General features: G+C 37.0%; 1 protein-coding gene across 1 annotated transcript; it reads left to right on the top strand.

Annotated features, from left to right (window-relative positions):
• Positions 1-6,350: 6,350 nt before the first annotated feature.
• Positions 6,351-11,707, top strand: s1pr1 (sphingosine-1-phosphate receptor 1). Its single transcript, XM_049588759.1, has 2 exons — positions 6,351-6,429; positions 7,775-11,707. Exon 2 carries the CDS (start codon positions 7,898-7,900, stop codon positions 9,017-9,019), a length of 1,122 nt encoding a protein of 373 aa, XP_049444716.1. The 5' UTR covers positions 6,351-6,429; positions 7,775-7,897; the 3' UTR covers positions 9,020-11,707.
• Positions 11,708-15,704: the final 3,997 nt, after the last annotated feature.

The following is a 15,704-nucleotide window of genomic DNA, read 5'->3' as shown; positions in this document are numbered from 1 at the left end:
ACCAGCGTATAATACCAACATATAACAACAACATATAATACCAGCATATAATACCAGCATATAACAACAACATATAATACCAGCGTATAATACCAACATATAACAACAACATATAATACCAGCATATAATACCAGCATATAATACCAGCATATAACAACAACATATAATACCAGCGTATAATACCAACATATAACAACAACATATAATACCAGCATATAATACCAGCATATAATACCAACATATAATACCAGCGTATAATACCAACATATAACAACAACATATAATACCAGCATATAATACCAGCATATAACAACAACATATAATACCAACATATAATACCAGCGTATAATACCAACATATAACAACAACATATAATACCAACATATAATACCAGCATATAACAACAACATATAACAACAACATATAATACCAGCATATAATACCAGCATATAATACCAACATATAACAACAACATATAATACCAACATATAACAACAACATATAATACCAGCATATAATACCAACATATAACAACAACATATAATACCAGCATATAATACCAACATATAATACCAACATATAACAACAACATATAATACCAGCATATAATACCAGCATATAATACCAACATATAATACCAACATATAACAACAACATATAAAACCAGCATATAATACCAACATATAATACCAACATATAACAACAACATATAATACCAACATATAACAACAACATATAATACCAGCATATAATACCAACATATAACAACAACATATAATACCAACATATAACAACAACATATAATACCAGCATATAATACCAACATATAATACCAACATATAACAACAACATATAATACCAGCATATAATACCAACATATAATACCAGCATATAACAACAACATATAATACCAGCATATAACAACAACATATAATACCAGCATATAATACCAACATATAACAACAACATATAATACCAGCATATAATACCAACATATAATACCAGCATATAACAACAACATATAATACCAGCATATAATACCAACATATAATACCAGCATATAACAACAACATATAATATCAACATATAACAACAACATATAATACCAGCATATAATACCAGCATATAATACCAACATATAATACCAACATATAACAACAACATATAATACCAGCATATAATACCAACATATAATACCAGCATATAATAACAACATATAATACCAACATATAACAACAACATATAATACCAGCATATAATAACAACATATAACAACAACATATAATACCAGCATATAATACCAACATATAATACCAGCATATAATAACAACATATAATACCAACATATAACAACAACATATAATACCAGCATATAATACCAACATATAATACCAGCATATAATAACAACATATAATACCAACATATAACAACAACATATAATACCAGCATATAATACCAACATATAATACCAACATATAATACCAGCATATAATACCAACATATAATACCAACATATAACAACAACATATAATACCAGCATATAATACCAACATATAATACCAGCATATAATACCAACATATAATACCAACATATAACAACAACATATAATACCAGCATATAATACCAGCGTATAATACCAACATATAACAACAACATATAATACCAACATATAATACCAACATATAATACCAGCATATAATACCAACATATAATACCAACATATAATAACAACATATAATACCAGCATATAATACCAGCATATAATACCAACATATAATACCAACATATAATACCAGCATATAATAACAACATATAATACCAACATATAATACCAGCATATAATACCAGCATATAATACCAACATATAATACCAACATATAACAACAACATATAATACCAGCATATAATACCAACATATAATACCAGCATATAATAACAACATATAATACCAACATATAACAACAACATATAATACCAACATATAACAACAACATATAATACCAGCATATAATACCAGCATATAATACCAACATATAATACCAGCATATAATACCAACATATAATACCAACATATAACAACAACATATAATACCAGCATATAATACCAACATATAATACCAGCATATAATACCAACATATAATACCAACATATAACAACAACATATAATACCAGCATATAATACCAGCGTATAATACCAACATATAACAACAACATATAATACCAACATATAATACCAACATATAATACCAGCATATAATACCAACATATAATACCAGCATATAATAACAACATATAATACCAGCATATAATACCAGCATATAATACCAACATATAATACCAACATATAATACCAGCATATAATAACAACATATAATACCAACATATAATACCAGCATATAATACCAGCATATAATACCAACATATAATACCAACATATAATACCAACATATAACAACAACATATAATACCAACATATAATACCAGCATATAATAACAACATATAATACCAACATATAACAACAACATATAATACCAGCATATAATACCAACATATAATACCAACATATAATACCAGCATATAATACCAACATATAATACCAACATATAACAACAACATATAATACCAGCATATAATACCAGCATATAATACCAGCATATAATACCAGCATATAATAACAACATATAACAACAACATATAATACCAGCATATAATACCAGCATATAATACCAACATATAATACCAGCATATAATACCAACATATAATACCAACATATAATACCAGCATATAATACCAACATATAATACCAGCATATAATACCAACATATAATACCAGCATATAATAACAACATATAATACCAACATATAATACCAGCATATAATACCAGCATATAATACCAGCATATAATACCAACATATAATACCAACATATAATACCAGCATATAATACCAACATATAATACCAACATATAACAACAACATATAATACCAGCATATAATACCAACATATAATACCAACATATAATACCAGCATATAATACCAACATATAATACCAGCATATAATAACAACATATAATACCAGCATATAATACCAGCATATAATAACAACATATAACAACAACATATAATACCAGCATATAATACCAGCATATAATACCAACATATAATACCAGCATATAATACCAACATATAATACCAGCATATAATAACAACATATAATACCAACATATAATACCAGCATATAATACCAACATATAATACCAGCATATAATACCAGCATATAATACCAACATATAATACCAACATATAACAACAACATATAATACCAGCATATAATACCAACATATAATACCAGCATATAATAACAACATATAATACCAACATATAACAACAACATATAATACCAGCATATAATACCAACATATAATACCAACATATAATACCAGCATATAATACCAACATATAATACCAACATATAACAACAACATATAATACCAGCATATAATACCAACATATAATACCAGCATATAATACCAGCATATAATAACAACATATAACAACAACATATAATACCAGCATATAATACCAGCATATAATACCAACATATAATACCAACATATAATAACAACATAATACCAACATGTCACAGTCTTATATGTCATTATTAGTTTTATACGACGTGCTTCATTTAATTATATCATTTGTTTTGTTTTTAAATCAACAGAATCACATTTCTGTCGTCATCTAACAGACATGACAAAAATGTCAGAAATGCCCTTTATTTTTTTATTAACGGCATATAGCAGTTCAAGATTTACAGATGAGTTACAGATGAATTATAGATTTACAGATGATCTACAGATGAGTTATAGATTTACAGATGAAATATAGATTTACAGATAAAGTTACAGATTTACAGATGAATTATAGATTTATAGATGAAGTCATAGATTTACAGATGAGTTATAGATTTACAGATGAGTTACAGATTTAAAGATGAAGTTATAGATTTACAGATGAGTTATAGATTTACAGATGAGTTACAGATTTAAAGATGAAGTTATAGATTTACAGATGAGTTATAGATTTAAAGATGAGTTATAGATTTACAGATGAAGTTATAGATTTACAGATAAAGTTACAGATTTAGAGATGAAGTTATAGATTTACAGATGAGTTATAGATTTAGAGATAAAGTTATAGATTTACAGACGAAGTTATAGATTTACAGATGAATTATAGATTTATAGATGAGTTACAGATTTACAATTGAATTATAGAGTTACAGATCAGTTATAGATTTACAGATGAATTATAGATTTACAGATGAAGTTATAGATTTACAGATGAGTTATAGATGAGTTATAGATTTACAGATAAAGTTATAGATTTACAGATGAGTTATAGATTTACAGATGAATTGTAGATTTACAGATGAAGTTATAGATTTACAGATGAGTTATAGATTGATACATGAAGTTATAGATTTACAGATGAGTTATAGATTTACAGATAAAGTTATAGATGAGTTATATATTTATAGATGAAGTTATAGATTTATAGATGAGTTATAGATTTACAGATGAGTTACAGATGAGTTATAGATGAGTTATATATTTATAGATGAAGTTATAGATTTACAGATAAAGTTATAGATTTACAGATGAGTTATAGATGAGTTATAGATTTATAGATGAGTTACAGATGAGTTATAGATGAGTTATATATTTATAGATGAAGTTATAGATTTACAGATGAGTTATAGATTTACAGATAAAGTTATAGATTTACAGATGAGTTATAGATGAGTTATAGATTTACAGATGAGTTACAGATGAGTTATAGATGAGTTATATATTTATAGATGAAGTTATAGATTTACAGATGAGTTATAGATTTACAGATAAAGTTATAGATTTACAGATGAGTTATAGATGAGTTATATATTTATAGATGAAGTTATAGATTTATAGATGAGTTATAGATTTACAGATGAGTTATAGATGAGTTATATATTTATAGATGAAGTTATAGATTTATAGATGAGTTATAGATTTACAGATGAGTTATAGATGAGTTATAGATTTATAGATGAAGTTATAGATTCATAGATGAGTTATAGATTTACAGATAAAGTTATAGATTTACAGATGAAGTTATAGATTTACAGATGAGTTATAGATTGATACATGAAGTTATAGATTTACAGATGAGTTATAGATTTACAGATGAATTATAGATTTACAGATGAAGTTATAGATTTACAGATGAGTTATAAATTTATACATGAAGTTATAGATTTACAGATAAAGTTATAGATTTACAGATGAGTTATAGATTTACAGATAAAGTTATAGATGAGTTATATATTTATAGATGAAGTTATAGATTTATAGATGAGTTATAGATTTACAGATGAGTTACAGATGAGTTATAGATGAGTTATATATTTATAGATGAAGTTATAGATTTACAGATAAAGTTATAGATTTACAGATGAGTTATAGATTTACAGATAAAGTTATAGATTTACAGATGAGTTATAGATGCGTTATAGATTTACAGATGAATTACAGATGAGTTATATATTTATAGATGAAGTTATAGATTTACAGATGAGTTATAGATTTACAGATAAAGTTATAGATTTACAGATGAGTTATAGATGAGTTATATATTTATAGATGAAGTTATAGATTTATAGATGAGTTATAGATTTACAGATGAGTTATATATTTATAGATGAAGTTATAGATTTATAGATGAGTTATAGATTTACAGATGAGTTATAGATGAGTTATAGATTTATAGATGAAGTTATAGATTCATAGATGAGTTATAGATTTACAGATAAAGTTATAGATTTACAGATGAAGTTATAGATTTACAGATATAATTATAGATTTACAGATGAAGTTATAGATTTACAGATGAGTTATAGATTTACAGATAAAGTTATAGATTTACAGATGAAGTTATAGATTTACAGATAAAATTATAGATTTACAGATGAAGTTATAGATTTACAGATGAGTTATAGATTTACAGATAAAGTTATAGATTTACAGATGAGTTGTAGATTTACAGATGAAGTTATAGATTTACAGATGAATTATAGATTTACAGATGAGTAAAGACTGAAGCTGTCAGAATATCTTTCTGTTATTAAACTCATAACTTGAGGTTTGTTATTGTTTATTTATTTATCAGATTCTGATCTGCTGTTATAGATAATCATTAACTTTATTTATCTGATCACCGAGAAACAGAAACACAAAGAGGAGAGCAGGAGGAGGGCAGCATCTTCATCCTCCTCCTCCTCCTCCTCAGTGTGTGTGTGTGTGTGTGTGCGCGCGCGCGCGTTGTCTCTGTGCAGTGTCTCAGCTGCGGTGTGTCGGACTCTTTCCTCTCTTCGGACTCTGAAGGTAAAAATTCTCTTTAATCTTTGAGCTGATTTTTGATTTCAAACTTCCGGTGAATCTTCATCATCAGCTGTTTGATCTCGTTTATTTCATGAAGCTGATGTTGAGTTTGATTTGATTCAATGTGCGGAGCCCCACGAGCTTCAGCTTCAGCCTGACGACGGGAACCCGCTTTAACGGAGAGTCAGAGTCACGGTAAAGACTTAACGGAAGCCTTTTACATTATTTACTAATCACACTAAAGTGACCAAGTGACGTCAGAGTATCTTTTATTTGTTTTTCTGTCGAAAATAACTCGAATGATCGAATTACTGAAGACAACGTAACCGTTAATAAATGCTGATACGTGATCGATTTCTCACCAAACTTAAATCCGATTATTTACAAAAGTGTTTGTACGAAGCTAAAGGTGATAAGTGATCGATAACTGATCCGCTTCATGTTTCATCTGATCAGAGAAGTTTCAGTTCTTTTCTCTGCAGCTGAACTCATTCAACATTAACGTGTTTATCAGGATGTTTGCTTGTTTGTTTGTTTGTTTGTTTGTTCTCTGCCGAGCTGATCACACATCACTTCAGTTTACTGATGAAGCAAAGTGAGGTTGAAGCTTCCTCAGTCTGACCTCGGTACAGATGAAGAGTGTGAAGGACGTTTAGTTTTTCATGAGCTGATCCAGGAACAGATTCAAATGTTCCTCAGCACGTCATGAAGTCGTGCCAGACTCTGAGGAACATTGTTCTCTGAAGAGCTGATGACACACATCAGTTATTGAAGGGTTAACTGGACGAAACTTCAGCTGGTTTATGATGATGTAAATGTTCTCCAGCAGAAGGCAGACCTTCATTAACAGCCTGTGCTCTGAATAAACATTCTTTAGAGCTAGAGTCACTCAGCAGTTAATAACTGAAGAACATTTATCTTATAGATTTACATCATCATAAACCAGCTGAAGCTTCGTCCAGTTAACCCTTCAATAACTGATCTGTGACCAGCTCGTTAGAGAACAAACTTTAACCTCCTCCAACACTCAGTGTCTTAAATCTGCTTTCTAAAGTCAAACCTGCTGAAAGAACAGTCGTGATAGATAAAGTCAGAGGTCTGAGACACTCTGAGTGTTGGAGGAGGTTAAAGTTTGTTCTCTAACGAGCTGATCACAGATGAGATGTTGAAGGTTCAACTGGACGAACCTTCAGCTGGTTTATGATGATGTAAATGTTCTTCAGTCGAGCGCAGACGTTCATTAACAGCCTGTGATTTTTTACTAAAAGCAGATCAAAGTGTTTTGGTGTCGAATTGAGTCCCAGGTTTAAGAGAGTGTTTTGACGTGACGTTGTCTGTCTCCCTGCAGGACCATGCCCCCCTTCCAGCAGCAGGACTGTCTCTGCTCCTCTTCAGGGTTACTACCTGACATGAAGGACTGAAGTGTGAGGACGCAGCGCCCCCCGCTGGACTCCTGCTGCACCTGCAGGCCATGGCTGAGCCCAGCTACTCTGACCTGATCGCCAAACACTACAACTACACCGGCAAGTTCCGCAAGACACAGCAGGACTCGGGCCTGAAGGCCGACTCGGTGGTCTTCATCATCGTGTGCTGCTTCATCATCCTGGAGAACATCCTGGTCCTTGCCACCATCTGGAGGACCAAGAAGTTCCACAAGCCCATGTACTACTTCATCGGGAACCTGGCGCTCTCCGACCTGCTGGCTGGCGTTGTCTACACCGCCAATATCCTGCTGTCGGGCGCCAACACCTACAAGCTGACGCCCACGCAGTGGTTCTTCAGGGAGGGCAGCATGTTCGTGGCGCTAGCAGCGTCTGTCTTCAGCCTGCTCGCCATCGCCATCGAGCGCCACCTGACCATGCTGAAGATGAAGCTCCACAACAACGGCAACACCTGCCGCGTCTTCCTGCTCATCAGCACGGTGTGGATGATCGCAGCGGTGCTGGGCGGCCTGCCGGTGATGGGCTGGAACTGCATCCAGAGCATGACGCAGTGCTCTACCGTGCTGCCGCTCTACCACAAGACCTACATCCTGTTCTGCACCACCGTCTTCAGCATCATCCTCATGGCCATCGTGGTGCTCTATGCTCGCATCTACGCGCTGGTGCGCACTCGCAGCCGCAAACTCGTCTTCCGCAAGGTGTCCAACGGCCGCGGCAACGCCGGCACCAACATCAAGAGCTCGGAGAAGTCGATGGCGTTACTGAAGACCGTCATCATCGTCCTGAGCTGCTTCATCGCCTGCTGGGCACCGCTCTTCATCCTCCTGCTACTGGACGCGGCCTGTGAGACGCTGAGCTGCCCGATCCTCTACAAGGCCGAGTGGTTCCTGGCGCTCGCCGTCCTCAATTCCGCCATGAACCCGCTCATCTACACGCTAACCAGCAACGAGATGCGCCGTGCCTTCCTCAAGACGCTGCTGTGCTGCACCGCCTGCGTCCGGCCGAATGCCAAGTTCACAGGTCCAATCATGGGGGCAGAGTTCAGCCGCAGCAAGTCGGATAACTCCTCCCACCCCAACAAGGAGGAGGCGGAGTACTCGCCGAGGGAGACAACGGTGGCGTCCTCAGGGAACGTCACCTCGTCATCCTAAACGAGTCATAGCACGTCAGACGTAGAGTTTGTGTTTGTACAGGAAACAGGTGTGAACGGCGCCAGGCGGCGTCTTCATGGAACCTTCAGCACTTACAGAGAATTTCAGACTGGTTGAACTGGGACCAGTGACCCCGCCTACAGAGGAGGTCCGCACTTTGTAAGAAGCTCACACCTGTAACATGTCATCAGCTCACCTGCAGCTGTCAGTGAGGATCCAGGTCACATGACTGAGGCAGGATGACGGTTTCCAATAATCAGTATCAGTGATCGACAGATCTGAGCTCCGTAGAAAGTGACAGACATTTTACTGACCGTCTAAGAACAAGTAGAATCTGTAGATGTTAAACACGCCGTGGGAAAATATTTAAGACGACAAATTAATTTATTCTGTCCTTTCAAAATAAAATCACACCTGAGGTCAGAGTTCAGGTGCTTCTCATGACCTCATCGCCACACGTGACGCCACACATCCTGTTTAAAGATGAAGGGAAGTTTCTGTGGTGACGAACATCAGAGACTGAAGCTGCAGAGCTGCAGTCTGAAAACTGTTTCCTCATGAGTTGACGCTTTGACGACTGACGGCGTCTCTGCAGGACGTCAGAAGTGAATCCATGATTAAAGATCAAATCGCCTGACTGACACAGAAATACTTCATCATAACAAACAACCAACAAACACAAAAACAGGAAGTAAAAATCAAATCTGAAACTCTAAACTTCATCATCTATATTTCATGATACACTTTAAACAAACTTTAATAATAACTTTTATTCATAAAACACTTTTTTAAGGTTAAAACTTTGAAAGGAAAAAGTTTTTACAGTCTACAGAAACACAACAGCTGATCAGAGTCAGGTGATGACATGAAAAGTTTCTTGTTATAAGAAGATGTTTTTCACTCTTTCACAAAATGATGTCATTTTAGAACAAGAAACTTTTCATGTTAAAAAAAACTTCTCACTAGAACAATATTCTTATTTATTTATAAAACATAAAAAGTTAAACTTTATATGTTGGAGAAGGAGGCGGCGGTGTGTTCAGGGACCACAAACACATTAAAACACCGACTGGTTTCCACCCTCAGGTCACCAGATGAAGATCTCAGGCTCGTAACCAGTCGCTGTTTCAATGCGAGCGTGTCTCAAGTTCATTTTTCCTCCCAAACTTTTCATGTTCATCCCAGAAACGCATCGCTGTTGCTTTTAACATTCTGCGCCTCCATGTGATCGTCCTCTGTGTGACAGACAACATCAGATCACGTGTATCAAACAGCTCTGAGAACACACCTGAGCAGGTGAAGGTGTTAAAGTAATCAGTAACTGTGGGTCAGGCTGGTGTGCAGCAGGTGAAATGTAAATAAAGGAAACACGTGTGTTTAAAGATGATGTCACACGAAGCAGCCGAGAAAAGAACAAACTGATAAAACTGAAACAGTTTTGGTGCAGATAAAGTAGAGACATGGTGATAACAGAACCAGGGGCCTCGTAGTCGGGGGGGTGAAGTGGGACTGATTACCAGGGGCCCCAAAGGAAGTGGGGCCCTCAAAGAACCTGGAATCAAAAGTCTTTTTTATTTCCAAGGACTTTGTGTTGTAACTGAATCAAAGTTGGCTCATCAGTGGAATGACTGAACTTTGTTTAAAAAGATAGAGGATGCTCTCTGAGGCTCCGCCCACCCCTCAGGGGCCAAACACACGCTGCATTTTTTGTGCCCTCAAATTCATTGTTTTCAATATAGACGTGCGGCAGGCGCACTGAAGTGCCAGAGTGACGCCAGAGCTGTGGCACACATTCCCAAGCGCCTTCTTTTCAGGGCACAACAGCTGCTCCCTGAGACAAACAGAGTTCAATCTTTGGAACGCAGCAGCGTGCACCACGTCACCACGTGACGAGGACCGACCAATCACAGCCCACAGATATCTTTCCTGCTTGAGTAAATATCAGTGTGTGATTAATATGGAGGAGAAGTTGATCATGTTAGTGCAGAGCTGTCAGAGCGTCACATCTGTCCTACAGACACACAGGAAGTAGATCAGCTCTGACCTCAGGCTTTCAGGTAAACAGGCTGTGATACTGTGCTGTTATGGTCACTTAGCAACCTCAGACACAACCTGCCACCATGTTCTTGAAATTTGTCACAGAGTAGCGCCCGTTAAAGACGCGGCATGTGAACGACCCCGAAAAGCTCCAGTGAGTCAGATTCAGTGTCATCTGTCAGCGAGGATTACAGATGACAGATGACAGACTACAGATTACACATCACAGATCACAGATTACAGATGACAGGTTACAGATGACAGATTACAGACTACAGATTACACATCACAGATTACAGATTACAGATGACAAATTACAGATTACAGATGACAGATTACAGATGACACATGACAGATGACAAATTACAGATGACACATGACAGATGACAGATTACAGATGACAAATTACAGATTACAGATGACAAATTACAGATGACAGATGACAGATTACAGATGACAAATTACAGATGACAGATTACAGATTACACCTGGACTGGTCTCTAAACACAGGTAGAGTGCAGGGAGTGAGTGACTGCAGCACTAACATACTCCATCAAGTCTTTCCTTGATGCACAGAGTCCAGAATCTGGTGCAACGCCCCGACTACAAACATGTGACTACTGACACACACACACACACACACACACACACTACAGATATGAAATAACAACAGAGAATAAAACATTAAAGTCAGACTTTGACCTTTGACCCTGAGGGTGTGTTGGAGACGCTGAGCAGAGTTTGTGTTAATTATAATAATTTACTTTACACGTGTCATGTTTCTGTCTCATCACAGTGAAAACACAGTCAGAGTCTGTTTTATTAATGTTTGTCTGTTTGTGGCTGAAAACCCTCCTATGACACTTCCTGTGATGTCATCAGGTGACCGCTGGATTTCCTCCAGAAGAGAACGACGTGCTGAATCGTGTGTGTGTGTGTGTGTGTGTGTGTGTGTGTGTGTGTGTGGAGACAAACAACATCTTGTCAGTATTTGTCCTCTGAGAAGCTCCTGAACTTTGACCTGACGTGTTTTTGTTCCTGTGACAATTTGTAAAAAGTTAACGTGTAAACGTAGGAACTGTCGGTCAGAATGTATTTTCTACTTCCTGTCTGTGTCGTCGTCGTCGTCATTGTTGTTGTCAGTAGAGACGTCAGTGTAGTCGCATTAATTTATATTTGAAGAACTTCATTTTGTTTGTCACATAAATGACACAAGGTTTTGTTGAGGTTCAGACGTATGGAGGCTCCTTCCTGCCCGCACAAAACATCAAAAGAAAAAAAACTCAGTGAAATATATTTTAACAGTTAAATTTTAAAAAAAACTCAGAGTTTACAACTGACATTGACAACAACAGTTGTGAAGAATAATCTCACCCTTTAATGGCTCCTCCTGAGCTTTTGATCACATCACATGATCTGCATCGACAGATTTACAGGACAAGAACAAAGTCTGAAGTTTTTAAATCAACAAGTGGAAAAAAAAAAGGAAATTCAATTTTATTTTTGGAGATTCGTCTCTTTAAAAACACACATTTCTAATCTGTGTGTTTGTTTTCTGAACGTTGAATAATTCTTCTTCATTTGATTATAAATAAACAGTTTGTTTAAAAAAAATAGGAAATCTAAAATGTAGTTTTCTGACGGCTGGATGAACTCCGTCTGCGGAGGAGGATCATGTGACGTGGTTGAAAGCTGCTGTTCAGAACATCTCGGAGAAACGTCAGGATTTAATTTTTGGCAAGAACGGGCTTCCATACAGATCTGACTCTGTTACCATGGTGACCAGTCCTTTTGTATCAGGAGCTGATGGATTAACCCTTTAACTCCTGTGTCTGTGTGTCTGTCTGCACTGTTTAACTCCTGATGTTGGTTCGTTAGTTTAATAAAGACAGAAATAGAAACACAAAGTTCCAACATTCCTTCAACAAAAGTCACTGATTCAAATTTAATATTAATATTAATATTAAGAAAAGGAAACAGTTTCTGAGGCTGTTTTCACACTTTGTCTTTTCAGCTCTCTGAACAGACTCAGAGCGGTGACTCAGCATCCTGAGGTGGTCCCAGTTCGGTTCTATTCAAGTCCGTGGTGCGGTTCGCTGAACCTGTGACCTGTGAACACAAATGCTCCAGGTTCATTCTGCTCTTTGCAGTTGTATTAAACCCTCTGGATCTCATGCTGTTGACCTGGGACGCTTGAAAAAACAGACGAAACCACGTTTTGGTCCACAGAAGATACTGCACGTCTCCAGATGTGGAACATAGAATACATCAAACAGGAAAAATAAGTTCATCTGAAAGTGCAGAGCTTCATAACCGCACTGCAGGGACATGTTAACGTAAAAACAAAACTGTCAGTATATATTATATTCAGGCTACAGTGTGAACAGGAAGAACAGAGTCCTTCTTCTGTTGCTCCACTTTTTGGTGCACTTTAAGAGTTCAGTTTGTTTAAAAAGGACTAAATGTGAAAACACTCTGAAAGGTTTTGTGTTTTAAGGTGAACGCTGCCTGAAGAAAAGCTCTGACATGTTTCTAACACGACCTCAGATGGTTTAATGATCCACACGTGAACAGAAGCTTCAATCTGACACACTTTTGTCTGGTTTAAAGTCTGAATAACATTTGGTTTGTTTTCTTTTTCAGAGCTGAATGAATTAATGTCGGTCCGATCACAGGAGAGCGTTTTCTTTCTTTAATGAACATCAGCAGGTTTTTATCTGATGAAATATTCTAACATCTTCACTGCCGGCACAAACCATTGTTTCTTTGTCTCTCTGCACTCAGACGACAAACACACCGAGTCACCCTGAACTTGTAGTTCTGACGTTCTTGTCAAAATGCAGTTTTTCATACATTTTTATTCTGTGAAGACGTCTTAACATCACGTGAATTTTTCTGCCTCTGCGCCGGTGACATCATGTTTTCAGGTCCTTGTAACCACAATATCGCCTGAAGGGAATTTTTAAAAAAAAAATCAAATTTGGCACAAACGTCCACTTGGACTCAACGATGAACTGATTGGATTTCGAGTGTCAAAGGTCAGTATGACCTCACAAAACAAGTTTATTGTCCATAACTCAAGAGCTCCTAAACTGATCATGACCAAACTTGACACAAATGTCTAACAGGATAAAATAATGAAGGTCAAAAGGTCAAAGGTCAGCTTGACTGTGACATCATCATGTTTTAACGTCATATCTCAGGAACAGAAGGGGAGACATTTGGTCAGATACTGAATTGGTGACTCTAATCTTGAATCTGTGCTGATTGTATAGATCTTCTGTGTGTGAAGCATCCATGTTTTCACTGACATGGATGGAGACTGTCAGAGACACTGGACTGGTGGGCGGAGTCATACAACCACAGGATGGACTGGTGGGCGGAGTCATACAACCACAGTGTGGTGATTCTAGTTTAAATTATTGGCAATATGGATGTTTGATTTATAACACAGAACAGTTGTATTTCCAAAATCAAATTCCAGCTTGATCCGATCCTTTAAGTTTCTGTCTGTGAGCCAATCAGCACACTGAAGACGGGTTCCAGAAAGGACTGGTGACAGGAGCCGTCTTTGTTGGTCTGTCTGCCACGTCTGACACTGTGAACCACCGCCTCCTCTTGAAAAAGATCTTGGAGAATCGCAAAGACCTGGCATTCACAGACCTCATCAGAGCCCTCCTGAAAGATAGGCACTTCTATGTTGTCCTTAACAACAAGCAAAGTCGCTGGCAATGACAACGGAACGGCTTGCCTCAAGGTAGTGTGCTGGTTCCACTACTATATAACACCTACACAATGACCAGCCAATGGACCAGAACACTGAGCGGTTCATCTACGCTGACGACCTTTGTGTAACATCCCAAGAGAGTACGTTCAAAGCTGTAGAAGCAAATCTAACTTCAGCCCTAGATGAGCTACACCTCTACTACAAGCGCAACCACCTACACACAAACCCTGCAAAGACCCAATCGTGTTCGTTCCATCTCAGAAACTGAGAAGCAAACAGACCCCTTAACATCACATGGTCTGGAACACCCCTTGAGCACTGCACCAACCCTGTCTACCTTGGTGTAACACTGGATCCCACTCTCTCCTATAAGGAACACATCAGAAACACCAAACTGAAAGTTAACTCCCAAAATAACATCCTCCGGAAGCCGACCAACTCCAAATGGGGAGCTACAGTACAAACATTAAGATCTACTGCTCTGGCCCTATGCTACTCCTCTGCAGAGTATGCGTGTCCTGTTTGGGAGAGATCATCCCACGCCAAGAAACTAGACCCAGCGTTGAATAACACCTGCCGCTCAATCACTGGCTGCTTGAAGTCCACCAACATAAACAACCTGCACCTCCTCGCTGGCATTGCCCCTGCTGATGTGAGACGGGGAGCCGCCAGCCAAGTAGAGATGACCAAGACCACCAGTGATGAACGCCACCTCCTCTACGGACGTGTACCCCCGGCCCAATGGCAGAAGTCCAAGAGAAGCTTTCTCAGCCATGTCCAGCCCCTAATAGCATCATGGGAAGAAACCAGACTCCAACTATGGACAAAAAGGCTTGAGGATGACCCCCCTCCTATTGACATGGGTATCCCTCCATCTGAAGCCCTCCCCCTGGGCTTAGAAGCACCATGGGTCCAGTGGAA

The sequence above is a fragment of the Epinephelus fuscoguttatus genome, linkage group LG10 (assembly GCF_011397635.1).
Source record: "Epinephelus fuscoguttatus linkage group LG10, E.fuscoguttatus.final_Chr_v1".
NCBI classification, from domain to species: domain Eukaryota; kingdom Metazoa; phylum Chordata; class Actinopteri; order Perciformes; family Serranidae; genus Epinephelus; species Epinephelus fuscoguttatus.
This window is presented reverse-complemented; position numbering and strand designations above follow the sequence as displayed.